The sequence below is a fragment of the Schistocerca nitens genome, chromosome 1, assembly GCF_023898315.1.
Source record: "Schistocerca nitens isolate TAMUIC-IGC-003100 chromosome 1, iqSchNite1.1, whole genome shotgun sequence".
NCBI lineage: Eukaryota > Metazoa > Arthropoda > Insecta > Orthoptera > Acrididae > Schistocerca > Schistocerca nitens.
This window is the reverse complement of record NC_064614.1, coordinates 131,066,789-131,085,002: the sequence shown is the minus strand read 5'-3', so window position 1 is coordinate 131,085,002 and position 18,214 is coordinate 131,066,789. Positions and strand designations below refer to the sequence as shown.

The 18,214-nt window shown below is 40.8% G+C and overlaps 1 protein-coding gene and 1 pseudogene across 1 annotated transcript in view; one reads left to right on the top strand and one right to left on the bottom strand.

Moving 5' to 3' along the window:
• The window catches only part of LOC126242953 (prostaglandin reductase 1-like), a 32,235-nt gene extending 14,811 nt beyond the window's left edge, over positions 1–17,424 (top strand). The window contains exons 2-3 of the mRNA XM_049948128.1: positions 10,536–10,883; positions 16,716–17,424. Of these exons, the coding sequence (XP_049804085.1) occupies positions 10,536–10,883; positions 16,716–17,168 (801 nt within the window). The 3' untranslated portion in view covers positions 17,169–17,424. The remainder of the gene's footprint in view (positions 1–10,535; positions 10,884–16,715) is intronic.
• LOC126210342 (5S ribosomal RNA) lies at positions 366–483 on the bottom strand (annotated as a pseudogene).
• Positions 17,425–18,214: the final 790 nt, after the last annotated feature.

Below are 18,214 nucleotides of genomic sequence, written 5' to 3'. Positions count from 1 at the left end.
AAGATTAAAACTACATGGGACATTGTCAAACGGGAGACAGGACAGCCAGTCAGTGTACGAGATTCCATAACAGTTAAACTAAATGCCAATGTTGTGACATTACCTATGAGTTGCAAGTACGTTTAAGAATCACTTCAAAAACTAAACTCAAACTAAACTCCTCCCGAACAGGCCATGAAGGCCCAACGGTACCGACCGGCCGCCGTGTCATCCTCAACCTACAGGCGTCACTGGATGGGGATATGGAGTGGCATGTGGTCAGCACACCGCCCTCCCGGCCGTATGTCAGTTTCCGAGACCGGAGCCGCTACTTCTCAACCAAGTAGCTCCTCATTTTGCCTCACAAGGGCTGAGTGCACCCCGCCTGCCAACAGCGCTCGGGAGACCCGATGGTCACCCATCCAAGTGCTAGCCCAGCCCGACAGCGCCTAACTTCGGTGATCTGACGGGAACCGGTGCTACCACTGCGGCAAGGCCGTCGGCACTTCGTTACTCGAACTACTGCAATACAGCGAGCGCCACTACTGCCAGCTAAATAAAAGATTAAAACTACTGGAGGCACTAACTACTGATAGGCATACTAAGCAAATGAAAGATTTTGATAGAGAACAAACAATGTATTTACCTTAATAGTGTTCAAAAGTCATGACATCCAGTCTTACAAATTTACTGTCCCTGATAGACACACGTCCAGATCATCTGCTCTCATAACTCCGCCATCTCTCTCCCCACATCCACCACTGCTGGCGGCTCACCTCCAACTGCGCAACGCTACGCGCTGTTAACAGCCAACTGCCCAACACTACAATAGCAAATTTCAACAATGAAAACCAGCCACAGACTGCACACAGCACAGTCAGTGATTTTCATAGAGAGCGCTACGTGGCGTCACCAATATAAAAACCTAAACAGCCTGCTTACAATATTAAAACGAATATTCAATAAAACTTTAATTAACTAGAGATAGCAGCAATATCCTTCCTTAAAATTAATACAGTTTTACAATTGTTGAAGGGGTGGAAAATTTTAATCCTTGGGCTAAAAATCACAAAGGAAGTCTCACAGCGTTTATTTCTGGATCCACTTCTGTTCCTTATACATGTGAATAACCTTCCACTTAACATTCAACAAGCAAATTTGGTACCTTTTCCAGACGATACTAGTTTTATAATAAATCCAATTAGAGAGAAAGCAACAGAAGAGTTAGTAAATGGTTTTATCAAAATAATTATTAAGTGGTTCTCTGAAAGTGCGCTCTGTCTACATGTTGAAGAAAACACACTAAATTCACTTCCGTAGAACAGAGTCCTTCCAAAAACTAATGTATCACATGACCAGGAGTCAGTAAGTAGGGTAAAATGCTACAGAATTTTAGGTATACATTTTGATGAAAATTTCAACTAGAAGAATCATGTTACTGAGCTTCTCAAACAATTAAGCACAACTACTTTTGCTCTTCTCATAATTATTAATCTCGGAAAGAAAAGTATCAACCTGTTGACATATTTTGCTTATTTCCACTGAATAATGTCGTGAGGAACAAATTTCTAGGGTAACTCATCACGTAGAAAAAAAGAATTGGCTGCACAAAAGCGACCAGGAAGAATAATAAATTGTGTTCATCCACAGACGTCAGCTAGGCCCCTCTTCTAGAACATAGACATCTTAACTATTCCGTGACAATAATTATTTTCACTAGTGAAATTCATCATAAATAATATGCCACAATCTGAAAAGAATAGTGATGTACACACATACAAAACTAGAGGAAAGAGTGACCTTCAGTAACCATTGTAGAAGCTGTCAGCGCCTCAGAGAGTAGTTCAATAAGCAGCAATAAGAAATTTTAATCATTTACCCAATAACATAAAATATCCGAAACGGGGTGAGGCAAGTTTTAAATCTAATTTAAAGTCATGCCTCTTGGACAACCCCTTCTATTCGATTCACGAATTTTTACTTAAAAACTGGCTGCCGGTAATAAATAAATAATTGAATAAAAATAACTTGTTGTAAGTGTAGTTGCAGGAGTAGGAATAAAATGATAATGTGTTCTAAAATCAACACAATCATGTATAAATATCCAGTAAGCTGACTTGCTCCATATCATTTCGATAAAAGAGGCGTTCAAATGATCTACGGAATATATAACTAACTAACTAGGTTCATGGCCGATTTACTTCAAGTTTCTAGTCAGATGAAACAACGAAGAAAATTAAGTGTTTAACAAATAAAATATATCGCTTTAAACAGACTGTAATTCCTATCACGAGAATAGATTAGAGCAACAATACTCGTCTTGGAGATACACTATGTGATTAAAAGTATCCGAACACACACCAAAAAAATATGTTTTTCATATTAGGTGCAGTGTGCTGCCACCTATTGCCAGGTACTCCACATCAGCGGCCTGAGTAGTCATTCGATATCGTGAGATAGCAGAATGGGGCGCTACGCGGAACTCACGGGCTTCGAACCTGGTCAGGTGATTGGGGGTGACTTGTGTCATATGTCTGCACGCAAGATATCTACACTCCTAAACATTCCTAGGTCCACTGTTTCCTATGCGATAGTGAAGTGGAAACGCGAAGGGACATGTAAAGCACAAAAGCATACAGGTCGACCTCGTCTGTTGACTGACAGTTGAAGACGGTCGTAATGTGTAATAGGCAGACGTCTGTCAAGACCATCACACAGGAATTCCAGACTGCATCAGGATCCACTGCAAGTACTTTGACGGCCAGGCGGGAGGTGAGAACTTCGATTTCATGGTCGAGCGGGTGCTCGTGAGCCACACATCACGGTGGTAAATGTCAAACGATGCCTCGTTTTGCGCAAGGAGTGTAAACATTGGACGATTGGACACTGGAAAAACGTTGTGTGGAGTGACGAATCACGGAACACAATGTGGCGATCCGGTGGCGGGGTGTGGGTTTGGCGAATGCCCGGTGAACGCCATCTGCCAGCGTGTGTAGTGCCAACAGTAAAATTTGGAGGCGGGGGTGGTATGGTGTGGTCGTGTTTTCCACAGAGGGGGCTTGCACCCGTTGTTATTCGCGTGACACTACCACAGCACAAGCCTACATTGGTGTTTTAAGCATCTTCTTGTTTCCCACTGTTGAAGATTGCATCTTTCAACACAATCGAGCACCTGTTCATAATGCACGGTCTGTGGCATTTAAAGAATAAGACAGCAAAATTTCAGGGTGTCTGTGTGACAATAAAAAGATCATTAAGCAAAAGGGAACAAAAGAAACGGAATTGAAGTTGATCTTTGGCTCTGATATCAAACAAGGAAGACATGAATCGAACTGAGACCTCAGAAATAAAATAGTTCAGTCAAAGTACGTAAACTAGAACATAGGTTAAGAAAAGAAGATAATGGAAATTGCAATAACAGAAGAAACTGTCGCATATAAGTAGAAGTGGAACGAACATGTAAGAATACAACAAGGCAGATAACTGAAGAAAGCTTTACAATACATATCCAAAGTGGTAAGAGATGTAGATCAGTCCAGGAAGCGTTGAAGGTAAAAAATTGTGGTCGGAACAGGTTCCTCGAAAGTAATTCATGAATGAAGAAAGTGTTCATGAGGCTGAGGTTACGATTGAATTTGATCAGGAAATTAGACACTAAAAATAATAGATGAGTTTGGCTACTTAGGCTGAGAAATAACCGTTGGTGATCGAAATAAGGAGAAATAGAAGTTAAGATTGGCAATAGCAAAAGAAAAGTATCGGAGAAATAGATATTTGTGTACAGCAAATATAAACTTAAGTCTTAGAAAACCTTTTGTGAAAGTAGTTGTCCAAAGTGTAGCCTTATATGGAATCGAAATAAGGACAGTAAATTGAATGTGAAATTAGCATATCTTTTTACTTATACCTCATCTCATACTACAGATTTTAATTTACCCCTAACACAGTCCATCATGTTCGAATTAATAAGCCTCACTGCTTTGTATGAACCTGCTTCCGGTTTTTAATGTGCGTTCTTTTAATTTCCATTAATCGAGCATAATGAAGACAGAGTCCATTATCAATTTGGTGTACATTCGTCGTTTCAGCCTGAAAATTTTCTATAAAACGTTACCAATAAGTGTCCTATTATTCTGCTACACACTAGTTAGAAAATAGACTATTTAAATAACTTTTTTTTTTGTCAGGTACCTCAATAATGGGTCTAGATTTCTCACAAGTAGCTGACAGTTTCCTAGAGGGCATCTGTAGACTTATATTTATCAGAGAACAATTCTGCATTAACAACTCACAAGCGTATTCATCGAGGTTTTTATCAAGATAAAAACTGTTTGTTTCAATAGTTTTGAGTTTGTGTCCAACTTCTACATATGTTACGACTCCTCCAACTCCCATTTTAATTCTACACAAAAATGTTCCAGATCTATACGTATTGAACTAAATCGGTCAAGTACTTTTGGAGATGTTTCTTAACAACGTTTCTCCTTTGTAAAACATATACGTGTTTATATATTCAGTGTAATGAAAGATATGCAGCCCATGTCCATCCAGATGTTTATTAGGGAATCGTGTAGAAATTTCAAGAAATCGGCCGAGAACTTCCACATTTTTTTGGTAACAACCTCTCACTTTGATATATTAAAACATATGTGTTTCAATTCAGATTAAGAAATCTTATGTAGACTGTAATCTTCTTCTTTTCGCGAAGGTAAAGTGTGCAAAATTTCGGCAACGTCGAAATAAAACTGCAGTTTTGTTTGAATTACAAACAAAAAACAAGCAAATGATCACCATTCTTCACACATATAGATATAAGGGGCAGTCAAATGAAAATGATACCAATGGAATAAATCATGTAAACTGTTTTTTATTTCAAAAGCAATAGCCATAACTGTTCATACATTTATTCCACTGTGAGACTGGACCGTCAATGCTTTCATTGGAAAAATATTTGGAGTAGCTTAAGGCACCATGATTCAGCCGCAGCAAACCAACAGCAGCTAATGTCTCTCTCCAAGGCTCCAAAAATTTCAGATTGGATGGCAGGAGATCAGAACCCCGTAGAGGATACTTCCCAGAGTAACGTCTGGAGCGTACTCTAAACCATCTTTGCAACGTTTAGCTGGTCATTACCCTGCAAAAGAGTGTTACCAAGGTTGTTTCGAATACACTGCAGAAGTTTCGTTGGGAAGCTCTTAAACAACCTCCTGATACCCCTATCCCTCCCCTTAGGATTTCCATATTTTTGGAGCGGTGCAGAAAGTTATTTGCAGACGCTGATTTCCTTCGGATGAAGAGGTGCATGCCTGGGTAAAATCGTGATTCCGTAAGCAACTGCAAACATTTTTCCACGAAGGCACTGACCACGTTGTCTGACAACAGAATAAATTTATTAACATTTAAAGCTATTACTTTTTAAGTAATAAGCAGTTTACTTACGTTTTTTGCCATCTGTCTCATCATTTCCATTTGACTGCCATTTATATGTCTACTTCGAATATTGTTTATTTCTGTAAGTCTTATTACTCCATCTCCACCATGTTAAAATATCCATTATAGAAGTTAGTAAACAATGGTGGCAATACACTGACGTCACATTTTCGTTATACTCTTGTACTGTTTATCAGTAACAGTGTTTTCTTGTTAACTGTTGTGTCATGAAATAATGGCCGTTGACTTCGAGCTGACAATGTATACTGGTGAATGTCCTTTTTAAGAGAAAATTGTTAGTAATTTTCTGGTCATTTCTTCACTTCGAATCTCCTGATTTAATTTTAGTGCATTCCACCATGTTAGGTTTGACTTATGTAGCTTTGATGTCTCAGCACAAAGTTTGGTTAGAACAGATAGTTGCTTCTAGCTTTGACACTATAATATAGAGTATTGTTAACCTCCAAAAATGACCGTTACGTGCTCTAAAACCACTAGAAGCAATTGACACCAGAATGGGGTAAGAAATAGATTAAAATAATATGTGCATATTAAAAGTGTGTGTAAAATAATAGTCACTCGCTTAAAAATGGACACTGGTCAGTTATGAACACTGCAGGCGCCGTGGCACTGCCGTCTGGCAGCCATGGACCACCGCTGGTGTGTGTCCTGACAATGAAGGATCTATCGTGTTTGGAGGCACCCATGACTAGATCGTGACCGACGATGGTTGATTTGTTGGTGTATCAACGTGGACTCAGTCTTACGAATCTATAAAAAAAGGATGTTTCGTTCACAGTTGCGTACAAAACAGTTGCCTTAAAACGATCCTACACACAGTTTCCGAGAGCACAATGCAAAGGAAACTGCATTCAATGGCCATTTGGAGTTGGGTATATCGCAGAAGCTGCATGAAGCTGCATGTCTGCAATGGGCCAAATCAGAAACTGCGTATGAGCTATTTTTGTTAATAAGTCGCAATGCAGCATTTAACCTGCATGCCAGAGGTGTGTCCTTGTTGTATTAAGGGTCCTTTTCGTGCTATGACTTGGCTCCACTCATCCAGACTGCGCTGAACATGAATTAGGCTAATAAAATTCTTCTGTGTTTGAGGCCGCATTGTCATTGGCAGCACACCCCGAGGAATCCGTCTTGCAACAGTCGCCGAAACGTCGGAATTTTACAGCTGACAATGCACCTCAAACCCAGAAGAATTTTATTGAATGTTACAACGGCCGATGAAGCCTACGTTTACATGACTTAGGTTGTTTATTTCAAACTGTCGGTGACGGTCTGTTGCCGCTTCTTCAACATATTTGCGATGGGTATACTGCAGACATTCTTGTCCTCCAAGACAAAAACGTCAGTGAGTGGCTGCAGTGGATATGTAATGCCTAGAAAAACCTGTGGCCTCTTCCTCACCGATTTGATATAATTATTACAAGCGACATTACGTGTTATTAGTGAGTGATATCTCCTGAGGGTAAAATATGCGGGTGTTCGCTCATATTGCTGTGATGTACGGTAAGCTGTCGAAGCTGGATGACTGTAGGAAGATACAAGATGACTTAGACAATGTCTAATGAATTTTATGATGAATGGCAACTAGCTCTCAAAGTGGAAAAATGTAATGTAATGCGGATGAGAATATTGCCAGTGTCCTGCTTGACACAGTCAAATCGTTTACTTATCTGTGCGTAACGTTGCAAAGCGATACGGAATGGAACAAGCGTGTGAAAACTGTGGCAGGTTTATTGGGAGAATTTTTAGGAAAGAGTGGTTCACCTGTAATGGAGACCGCATATAGGACGATGGTACGACCTGTTCTTGAGTACTGCTCCGTACCACGTCGGATTGAAGGAAGACATCGAAGCAATTCAGAGGTAGGCTTATAGATTTGTTACCGGTGAGTATGAACAAAACGTAATTGTTACGAACATTCTTCGGGAATTCAAATGGGAATCCTTGCAGGAAGGACGACTTTCTTTCCCAGAAACATTACTGAAAAAATTTAGAGACTAGTATGTGAAGCAGACTGCCATGCTATTCTACTGCCACCAATATACATTGCGCGTAAGGACCACGAAGGAAAGATGCGACAAATCAGGGCTAGTACGGAGACACGTAGACAGTCATTTTTCGCTCGTTGTATTTGCGTGTCGAGCAGGAAAGGAAATGACTAGCAGTGGTACAGGATGCCCTCCACCACGCACCAAATGGTGGTTTGCGGAGTGTCTATGCAGATGTACATATAGAAAAAATACGAGCGCTATTCATCAACTAATTTCCTTGAATATTCTCATGTTGAGAAATGACAAGGAGCGATCTGTGTTACTTGGTAAAAGAAGTTTCTATAGTCAAAATCACATAAATACTTCTATATTTTGGACAACAGGATTGTACAGACTCTGCATATACGCCGTCTAAGGTGGATCGTCAATGAACGGAACATGTCTAGCTAACGTAAACCGATGTGCTAATTTGCAATTTCACAGTATATTGCGATTTTTAAGACTTAGAAATAGTGTGTGACACTAAATATAATGATATGACCATGTGCAAAAGGTACCAGTTGATAGTCAAGTTTTTGCCTCTTACGATCCTTTATCTTCTGATACGATAGCTTGCATTGTGGTTCCAACTCAGCAATGAACACGTTTTGAAACTAAAATTGTTGATCAGCAGAAGATGCAACCAATGTCTGTTGGAAACGGTTCTGTCGAAAATAAAGAAGATTTTTTGACAAAGCTATTTCCGTTTTCGTACAGCGTGCGTAATAGTGGTGACAGTGGCTCCTCGGTGAAACGCACCTTGAACCAGTAGGCTGTGAGCAGCGGAGAACTAAGATCATGTCGTCGTTTCTTCGGAGCCATATGCTCTCAACACGTGGCTGTAATCACAATTGCCGCTATTTCCGAGGTACAGTCTGTAATATCGAAATTAGTATTATATTGACACCTTCAGCTGCTGACAGGCGTTGATATATATCAACGGGTACAGGGGAAAATGTGTGCCTCGAACCCACGACCTCCTACTTACTTGGCAGATGCTGTATCCGTCTGAGCCAACAAGGGCACGCAGGATAGCGCAACTGCAGGGACTATCTCGCGCAAGTCTCCCGCGAGACCCAGATTCTCACCTCACATGTGCGCACACTACATTCGTGGTGTCCCTACCCAACACATTCATTACTTGGGGAAAGCATTCTTACCAAGTCCGTAAGAGTGCATGCAAAGAACAGACACCATATCCATATAAGTATATAGTCCTGGCAATACCGGCCATGACCTTCTTCTTCTGTGCGGATGCACTCATATTCCCCGAACTCTTACGGGACTTAGTAAGAATGTTTTCCCCAAGTAATGAGTGTGTTGGGTAGGGACACCGCGAATGTAGTGTGTGGACATATAAGGTGACAATGTGGGTCTCGCGGGAGGCGTGCGCGAGATAGTCCCTGCAGTCTTGTTATCCTCCGTGCCCTTGTTGGCACAGATGGATAGAGCGTCTGTCATGTCAGTAGGAGATCCTGGTTTCGAGTCCGGGTCCGGGCACACATTTTCACCTGGCCCCGTTGATATATATCAATGCCCGTCAGCAGCTGAATGTGTTAATCTAATCCTAATTTCATTCTAGACGGCTGCAGGTCATCAATGATGTCTGTTCTTTTGGTCATGTCCGAAAGAACAGACACCATATCGATATAAGTATATTCTGTAATAAGGTTCTTTATGGCAAAAAATTGTGTAGCTATTGAAATTTGTTGCGCATTTCGCAAAGTTTATTGACGAAAAGTATTGAGTGAATGTGCTGTAAGACAATCGTGTCGTATGTGCAAAAAATTGGTGAACCAATGTCCATGGTGAACAGAAAAGTAGTCAACTGATTATCGAATGCAAATCTGATTCAACTGATTGACGAAAGTGTTAGAGAAAACCATCTCGGAGATTTCTGTTAATTTTTCACTGATTACTCTTTACTTTCCTGAGCAAAGAGAATACTGTAGCCAACTTAGATTCCATCAGAACATTTACGCCGAGCGACTATGGTAAATTTCAGAAAAGGAAAAGGAATTCAACAATTAGTCGCTGTCCAGTATTGTAACTAAATATAGTTAGAATCTGACTACATCTGTGTTGAAGTCGTAAAGTAACATCTACTGTCACGAGCTTAACTGGTCTATACGACTCGATTTAAATACAGTGGAGATGGCTATTCAATAGCTGAAATCTAGATCTGCAGTGCAATATAGGTTGGATAGCGACTCTTTGGTGAATTCCTCTTCCTGTTTTGACTACAGATGATTTGGGCTACCGGAGATGAAATGCCAAATTTGTGCCTAAAATTCTTTCTGAGGAGCAAAAGACACAGCCTATGGCAGCTATACTGTCGTTGGTCCTTCATTACGAAAGAGAAGATGACGCTTTTCACGATCAGACTGTGGCAAGAGGCAAGACGTGGGTGCTGTATATGAATGTAGAAGCAAAACTACACTCGATGCACTGGGTAACCGCTAAACCCCACAAAGTGTTCGACGACACTTTCCAGCAAGATACTACTGGCAACTGTCTTCCAACTATTAATAGTGGAGTTCACGGTGAGATGTGTCACAATTCACGCTCAAAGTTACTATATGACACAAAAAAACACGACAGGGGACGTTCGAAACAAAGGTCGTGGCATGTTGAGCGATGGCGTGATTTTCCCACATGACAACACCTGAACGCATGGACGTACTGCGGCCAAAGAGTGAGAGTTCAGATGGCGAAGTATTCGGTCACCCTCCCAACAGTCCTGAATGGCACTTTACGATTACGAACTAATTACAGACATGAAGTGGCTTGGTTAAAGCACTTTGGCGTTGATGAAGAGCTGAAAAGCAGCATTAAAAAATGTCTCCAATTGCAGCGGCAGAAAACGTTTCAATGGTCTGGACGCTGTCCAGAAAAGTAAATTACTGTGGGGCTCACAATATTGCGAAACAAACACTGTCAATTCATTCACATTTTTTAAAAATAAAAACGCATTTTAAAGTTTCAATAGCCCTGTTTTTTTTTCTCGCTGTGGTTAGTCTGAATAAACGCCTCCACTGTTTCCAGATTCTCAGTTTGCTTGCGGTTTCATTACAGGTGGCGCGTATCGTCGAGAGCAAGTCGCCGCAGTTCCCAGTGGGGAGGTACGTGGTCGGGTCTTGGGGCTGGCGTGACCGCACTGTGGTCAACGTGGCGGCGAAGGGTGACGACGTACAGCCACTGATGCCTGTACCCGACATTGGGGACCTGCCGCTGTCGCTGTCGCTGGGGGTGCTGGGAATGCCGGGAGCCACAGCCTACTTCGGACTGCTCGACATCTGCCACCCAAAGCCGGGGGAGGTGGTGGTCGTCAGTGGCGCAGCGGGTGCTGTGGGCTCCATAGTGGGACAGATAGCACGCATCAAGGGCTGCAAGGTCATCGGCATTGCTGGCTCTGACGCAAAGGTAAGCATTTTGTGTTTGTACATCCCACTGCATTTTTCCCTGTTTCCATTCAACTTCTTCCAGATAGTGAAGACTGCCTCATTAAGGACCCAAAATATTGCAGTGGCAGCCATGAATGAAATAGTCCACCACTAGTGTCAGTACTGAAGATGGTACACGAGTTGTCAGATGTGTGATAGGGGACAGTTGCCAGTTTTATGATTTTTGAGATCTTAATTGTTACTATCTGTTATGGCTCAGTCTGGTTAAACTCATGTTTATAATACGTACTGGAACTGCAACTACATCCTACTCTCCTGTCCCCCCGGTCAGTCCATCTGTTGCTCCCCATCTCTTTGTCCACCTCCACCTCTCTCCCACTCTCTGTGTCATCACCTTCTGCTGCTTTCTCTATTCATCTTCAACTCACTCCACTTGTTTCTGCCGCCCCCCCCTCCAATCAACATACCACTGTCAATCAGCTTCTCCCCAAATTTGCATGTCTATCTTCTCCTTCCCCCCCCCCCCCTCCATCTTCTCTTTTCTGCTTCCTCCCATCCCTCTGTCTATCTTCTCTTCATTCCAATCTCTGCCCTTAAGTCTCCTTTAATGTTATAGCAAATTCGGATTCTCTAGTAGTTTTCTAATCACAAACCAATAAAACATAAATACAACCTTCCTGTTTGCTGTTTCACCATTACATTTCTTATATATATATTTATATATTATGTATATTAAAAATATATAACCTATGTCTGTTCGAATGTTTGTTAGGGTTTATGTAAAAATTTAATGTGCGTCAGTCAAGAGCTTTTCGAGTGTTTTGGTAATAACGCTACCAGTTTATTTATTACATACTAATTTATTTACATGTAACATATATTTAAAGAATAAGTATATAACAACATAATTGTATTCGAACGCAATGGTGTTTGAAAATTTCGAAGCTATCAATGATGAACTTCCAGTGAGTTAGATTTATACTTTTATATAGATTTCTACTGTAATTATAGATTTATAATTATATATTATATGTAGCACGCTGTGAGGCTTATAAAACTCACGTGTATTTGAGTACAGCATTGTGTGCAAATTTCAAGCTAATCGGTGAAGTACTTCCAGAGATATGTGATGTTCAATAAACTAACTTGAGGATTTTGCTAATAACGTATCCCATTTATATATTGTTTGTATATATTTGTAGAACATACAGTGCTCCAATAAATATATAAAAACAAGCATGTATTGGAATGCAGTCTCATGTCAAAATTACAAAGCAATAGGTGAAGAACTTTCGGAAATTTACGGTTTTTAGATTTAAATATTTGTTTATGTAGATAGCCTAAAGAGTAAGTTACAAAATTATTTAAACAATGCCATCCTCAACAATAGGACTTGCTCTAGTATTGTATTAAAAGAATGGAAATTCTGAAGAGAAACACACTAAGTTTAATTTTCTAAATATCTGCAAGTGGAACAAATTAGGAATCTTGTTTTCTAATCCATTAAACCTGTGTCAAAACAATTTAGTACCAACTTGTACCTAAACGGTATCATTTATTCGCTCTTCTTCTTAGTGCTTAGTGGGATGGAATTATCCCTGTGCTCAGTGTATATGAAAAATGGTATTTTATGTTTATGTGGGTGGCATGAGGTCCAAATTATTACTGTACCTGTGAATGTGAGTTACGTAAATATTCCCATCTATAAGTTGTTGTACTTATTCACAATCATCAAATTAAGATAATACTGATATCCCTGTAAATACTATACTGTGTAAATACTATACTCTGTTAATAGCATATTCTTATGCAATTCGTTGAAACCACTTGTCAATTCATTTATTTCTTCCTCTGATACCTGGTACACTACATATCGTCTGTACACTTGTACTTCCTCTGATACCTAGTACACTACATATCTTCCGTAAACTTGTAATTTATCATAGTATTACACAATTTTCTCTAAAACAGCTGTTTCATGTGAGTTGAAGGTGATGTCCACCATCTGCCCTGCTAATACAACTGCTGTGTAACATTCCTTGTACTGGTTCAGTAGACAGTTGTACAGTGGCTTAACAACCGATAGCACAGACTTAGATTGGTCAAACACGTAAAAGGAAGTTAACATGAAAACTTGTTCCATAGTATCTTTATAGTACACTTGGCTATCTTTATAGTACACTTGACTACACTGTAGCTTTTTCTTACCTGTTAAAAAGACATATATTCTTCTATAGAGTTCGCTACTGTACAGACGAATTTGCAATTAGATGCAAAGCGTCTCGCTTTTAGAATGAGTTTCCTAAGAGCGGGTTGAAGCGTGATGTTCTAGAGCCACAGCAAATCTCCATTGGCTTCAGGATCCTTGAACCACATGGTGTATCGTGCAATGATTATTTAACATTTGAACTATTTTTGTGAGCTGAGCAGATAATTTTAGACAAATTTTTAGATTACGGTATCTTTTCCTTCCATGATCCGATTATCTATATAATTAAAAATATAAATGTTCGTTTGTTCAAAATCGTGTGCCTCCGAAAGTTCTTGACCTATTGTTTTGAAGTTCGGACACATTGTTGCATTCTAATACCGGCGCCTTTTAGATACCTGTTCGCTTACGTATATTAAAGAAATATGTACCTAAGAACACCCTTGTATTAGAATACAATGATGTGCCAGAATTTCAAAGCAATTGAGATTTTTTTAACAACGGTTCCCTATTATTAAATTTATTTGAATTTATGTATCACATGTATTTAAAGGATGGTAAATGAAGACATACAGGTATACCAATGGAACGTTGTGCCAAAATTTGAAAGTAATCGGTCAAGAACATTCGTAAATTTGTGATTAAGAGCATCTGCATTTTCTGTGAAAGCGTAAAAGTACATGTTTGTTTCTTTAAAATATCAAATCCTCGAAACGTTCCCACGGATTGCTTTGAAATGTTGACGGAACATTGCATTCGAATACTGTCGTGTTTTTATATGCTTACTGGAACGCCGTCTGGTATATACGTAAATGTATATGTAATAGAAAAGGAAACATTACAAAAATTTAAATGTTGATTGTTCAAAATTTCCGACAGTTCTTGACCAATTGCTTTGAAATTTTGATACAAAATTTCATTCTAATAAAGGAAAGCTTTTAGGTACCTAACTCTCTAATATATGTCTATTTTAATACATATGATATGCACATTCACACACACATGTTATATACACAAAATGTACAAGGTGACAAAGGAAAACGGGAACATTTCCTCAATCCAATAAAACTTGAAGTGGTGAAGGAAATAAATTGCGTTCATTGTAATTGAAACCGCACTAGTTTGCCATTTACGAAACACTAATGGTTTTCAGGTTTTTTAAAAATTACGTCCTTTAGATGACGTCCTCCTGTACGAATACATTCGGGAAATCTGCTGTTGGGATTCTTCATTGACCGCTGCAACATCTCAGCTGGGTTACTGTGAATTGCATCCCGAATTCTCTGTTTTAACTCATCCAGGGTTCGTGTTCGAGTCGTGTAGACTTTGCTCTTGAGGTAGCCCCACAAGAAAAAATCACAAACGGATAAATCTGGCGATCTAGGGGGCCAGGGATTGTTACCGAATCGTGAGATCACACAGTTGCCAAACAATTCTCCCACATATCCCACTTATTGCCGCGCAGTGTGTGATGTCGCTCCGTCCTGTTGGAACCAGGCTTCTTGAAAGATTCGAAAGTTGTTCAATGCAGGTGTAACGAAATTTCGTAACATATCCTCGGAACGGCGGCATTAACAGTTATTGTGTTTCCCTTTTCATTTGCGAAAAAATACGGTCCGATAATAGCATGTGATGAAACACCACATCAATCTGTCAGTTTACTAGCGTGTAAAGGGAGCTCCTGAATGTCATTAGGATTTGTGTTTGCCAGTAACGGTAGTTCTGTTTATTCACGTAACCTGCGACACGAAAATGTGCCTCATCTGACATCCACAACTTGTTTAGAAATTCACCGTCATTGTTTGTTTTTGTTACCATTTGTTGATATAATCCTAATCGTAACCGGTAATCGTTGTTCAAATGGCTCTAAGCACTATGGGACTTAACTTCTAAGGTCATCAGTTCCATAGAACTTAGAACTACTTAAACCTAACTAACCTAAGGACATGACACACATCCATGCCCAAGGCAGGATTCAAACCTGCGACCGTAGCGGTCGCTCGGTTCCAGACTGTGGCACCTAGAACCGCTCGGCCACCACGGCCGGTGGTAATCGTTGTCCTTCGGTTGTTGCACCATCTGTAGTTTGTACGGATGAAATTTTAAATCAAGATGAAGAATTCTGCGAACACTCTCCCGGTACATTCCAACCACTGCTGCTTGATTATGAATTGAACGCCGTGGGCTCCGTAACACAGACTCTCGTACAGCATCAATGTTCGCTGGAGAACACACACTTCTTGGTCTTCCTGTTGATTTCTTCTTAAGGGCAGATCCAGTCTCTTCAAAGTTATTAATCCAACATTTTGTCACGTGTTTCGACGGAACGGCATCATGACGTCTTAAACTATAAAAACGTCGAAAGTCCCTCTTCGCTGCTAGCAAACTATAATAGTTTTTATATCCCGTTATTCTGTGTCACCCTGTACCATTAAGATTTGTTGTCCGCCCCGATACCGCCGGCACGGTAGCTCAGAGTGTTCGGTCAGAGAGCTGGTTGGCCTCTGTATAAAAAAACTGAGTGGAAAGATCAACAAACGAACTTTAACGGATGTCATGTGAAGTCCGCAACGACCAAACTCAACGATCAACAACGAAAAATAAAAACAGTTAGCTGAGTGGTCAGCGTGACGGATTTCCGTCGTACGGGCTCGGGTTCCGATTCCCGGCTGGGTCGGAGATCTTCCCCGCTCAGGGACTGGGTGTTGCGTTGCTTTCATCAATATTTCATCCCCACCCGAAGCGCAGGTCCCCCAATATGGCGTCAAACGTAAAAAGAGCTGCACCAAGACGGCCGGACCTGCCCCGCAAGGGGCCTCCCGGCCAGTGACGCCGAAACCTCATTTCCATTTTCCATTCAGATTTGTTTCAAATTTTTCCACATTACTGTAATAAACGTTAAGATAGTGTATGTATACAAAAGTGAAATATTGTTAACAAACAGGAAATCTGTATTTCTGGTTGTGGCATATTGATTTATAAATAGAATGCTACTAAAGAATCTGAATCTGCAGTAACAATAAGAAAGGGTCGAGAACAGAGAGAGGGGAGAAAATGATATGGACAGAAGGGTAGAGGAAATGGAGATAGAAAATGGGAAGGACGAGTTGGAAAGAGAAAGGGGGCAGGAGAGGATGGTGGGAGAGGGGGATAGAGAAGATGGACAGACTAAGGGAGGAGGAGGTGATGGACACAGCGGGTGGGGGGGGGAAGGGAGGAGGGAGAAGGGTAAAATGGACAGAGAGAGGAGAAAGAAGGAGATTACGGCGTGTACATAATTCCCACACATATTAGAAACTGGTGCCTTCTCTTTTCTTTTTTTTCCATTCAATAACACTGAGCCTTAGTAAAGTGTATCTGGGTACAGCTAGTGATGAAATAAAGACTATATGTTTCCCCAAGCTACTAAAGTAACCTGTGAAAACCCTCAAAAACTCACCTATTATTTTTGGAGATTAGTGTGTTCAAACAGACAGAGAGACAGGACGTTTTCAGCAGTTTTATTGTTACTGTAGGTATAGATGTACATTCTTCAAGATACTTACTGTGTATTATGCAAGCAGTTTTTCCTATTGTGGCATGTCAATAATTTTATTTCACCGTCTTGCTCTACCTGCATGATAAATTTTTCCCTTCCTGCAGGTCAAGTGGCTGAAGGAAGAGCTCGGGTTCCACCACGCCTTCAACTACAAGACGGTGAGCGTGGACAAGGCCATAAAGGAGGCAGCTCCTCAGGGTGTCGACGTCTACTTCGACAACGTGGGAGGAGAGCAGAGCGACGAAGTGATCAGGAACATGCGCCACCGCGGCCGCATCTCCGTCTGCGGCTGCATCTCCACCTACAACGCCACCAAAGTGCCGATGGCGCCCGTCATCCAGATGCACATGATCAGGAGTGAGCTCAAGATGGAGGGCTTCATTGTGGCCCGGTGGCTGGACCAGTGGGACAAGGCTTTCAAGGAGATGGCGCCGTGGATCAAGGAGGGGAAACTCAAATACCGCGAGACTGTCACGGAGGGGTTCGAGAAGACGCCACAAGCATTCATCAATATGCTCAGAGGCGAGAACGTGGGAAAAGCCGTCGTCAAGGTGTGACATCGTTCGCCTGTGTAGTTAGAATTACAGGCCACATCTAAAACTAATGCATGCTAACACCAAGTAATTTTAGGCACGTAATCTGAATTAATCATCAGCACGAACCACTGCAGGTTTCCAGCCACATCGTGTTTTGGGGAAATGAATAGCATTGCTCACTTTGTTAATCTTTTGTATGTATTTTTTTCATAACCTTGATCATTCTATGCTCTGCAGGTGAATAATGTAAATACCAATAAAAACCACCAAAGCTGTATTTCAGGTAAGTTTATTATTACGCCACAGTCAATGCCACTCATAAATGAACACCTCCAGGTGACCTGCAGTTCAGCAAGATAATTTTACTGAAGCTGCTGATATTTCACCCTTTTTCTCGGTCCACGTTCTCCTCCTTACCCCTTTTTACGTCCACTTCCTCCTCTCCCCCCCCTTGTCCTCTTCCCACCTGACCTTGAGAATTGTTTATTGTTATTGCAAAAAAATACGTTTATTGAGAACTGAAATCACTTAAAATGAAAGGGTAAGTAGGTTGGGATCATTGGTGTATCGCGTACCGGAGACATTTCTCCAGCTGCTGGCTCTGTGAGGACCGATGCTTCAGTAACAGGATTTTGTGTAGGCTTAATCTGTGAACAGGTAGGGTTGTAAAGTGTCGAACGATTCAGCTTCCAAAGTACCAATTATAGGCCGAAAAGCGATAAATACAACTTCACTGTTTTCTTTTAAAAACTGACGACGAGGACGAAAGCAAAACAGCACGTTGCTGTGCATATAGCTTTCGTTTAAAATTATACTCAAGGAAGAAAAATATATATGGGAGGCACAATTTAGCTAGTGGGTGGAATAACCTGCCATCGTGGATGAAACAGACTGCTAGAAAATGTGAAACCGCTCTTTCTCACAGCACAGCACAACATTTCGAGTCTTTAATAGAAAAACTGTAAAACGCTGTTGAAATAAAGTATACAGCTTATGTGTGTCTTAATGTGTATTAGAATATTATGTAAAACTTTGACCGAATTCAGTGATGAATGTTTCAAGAATCT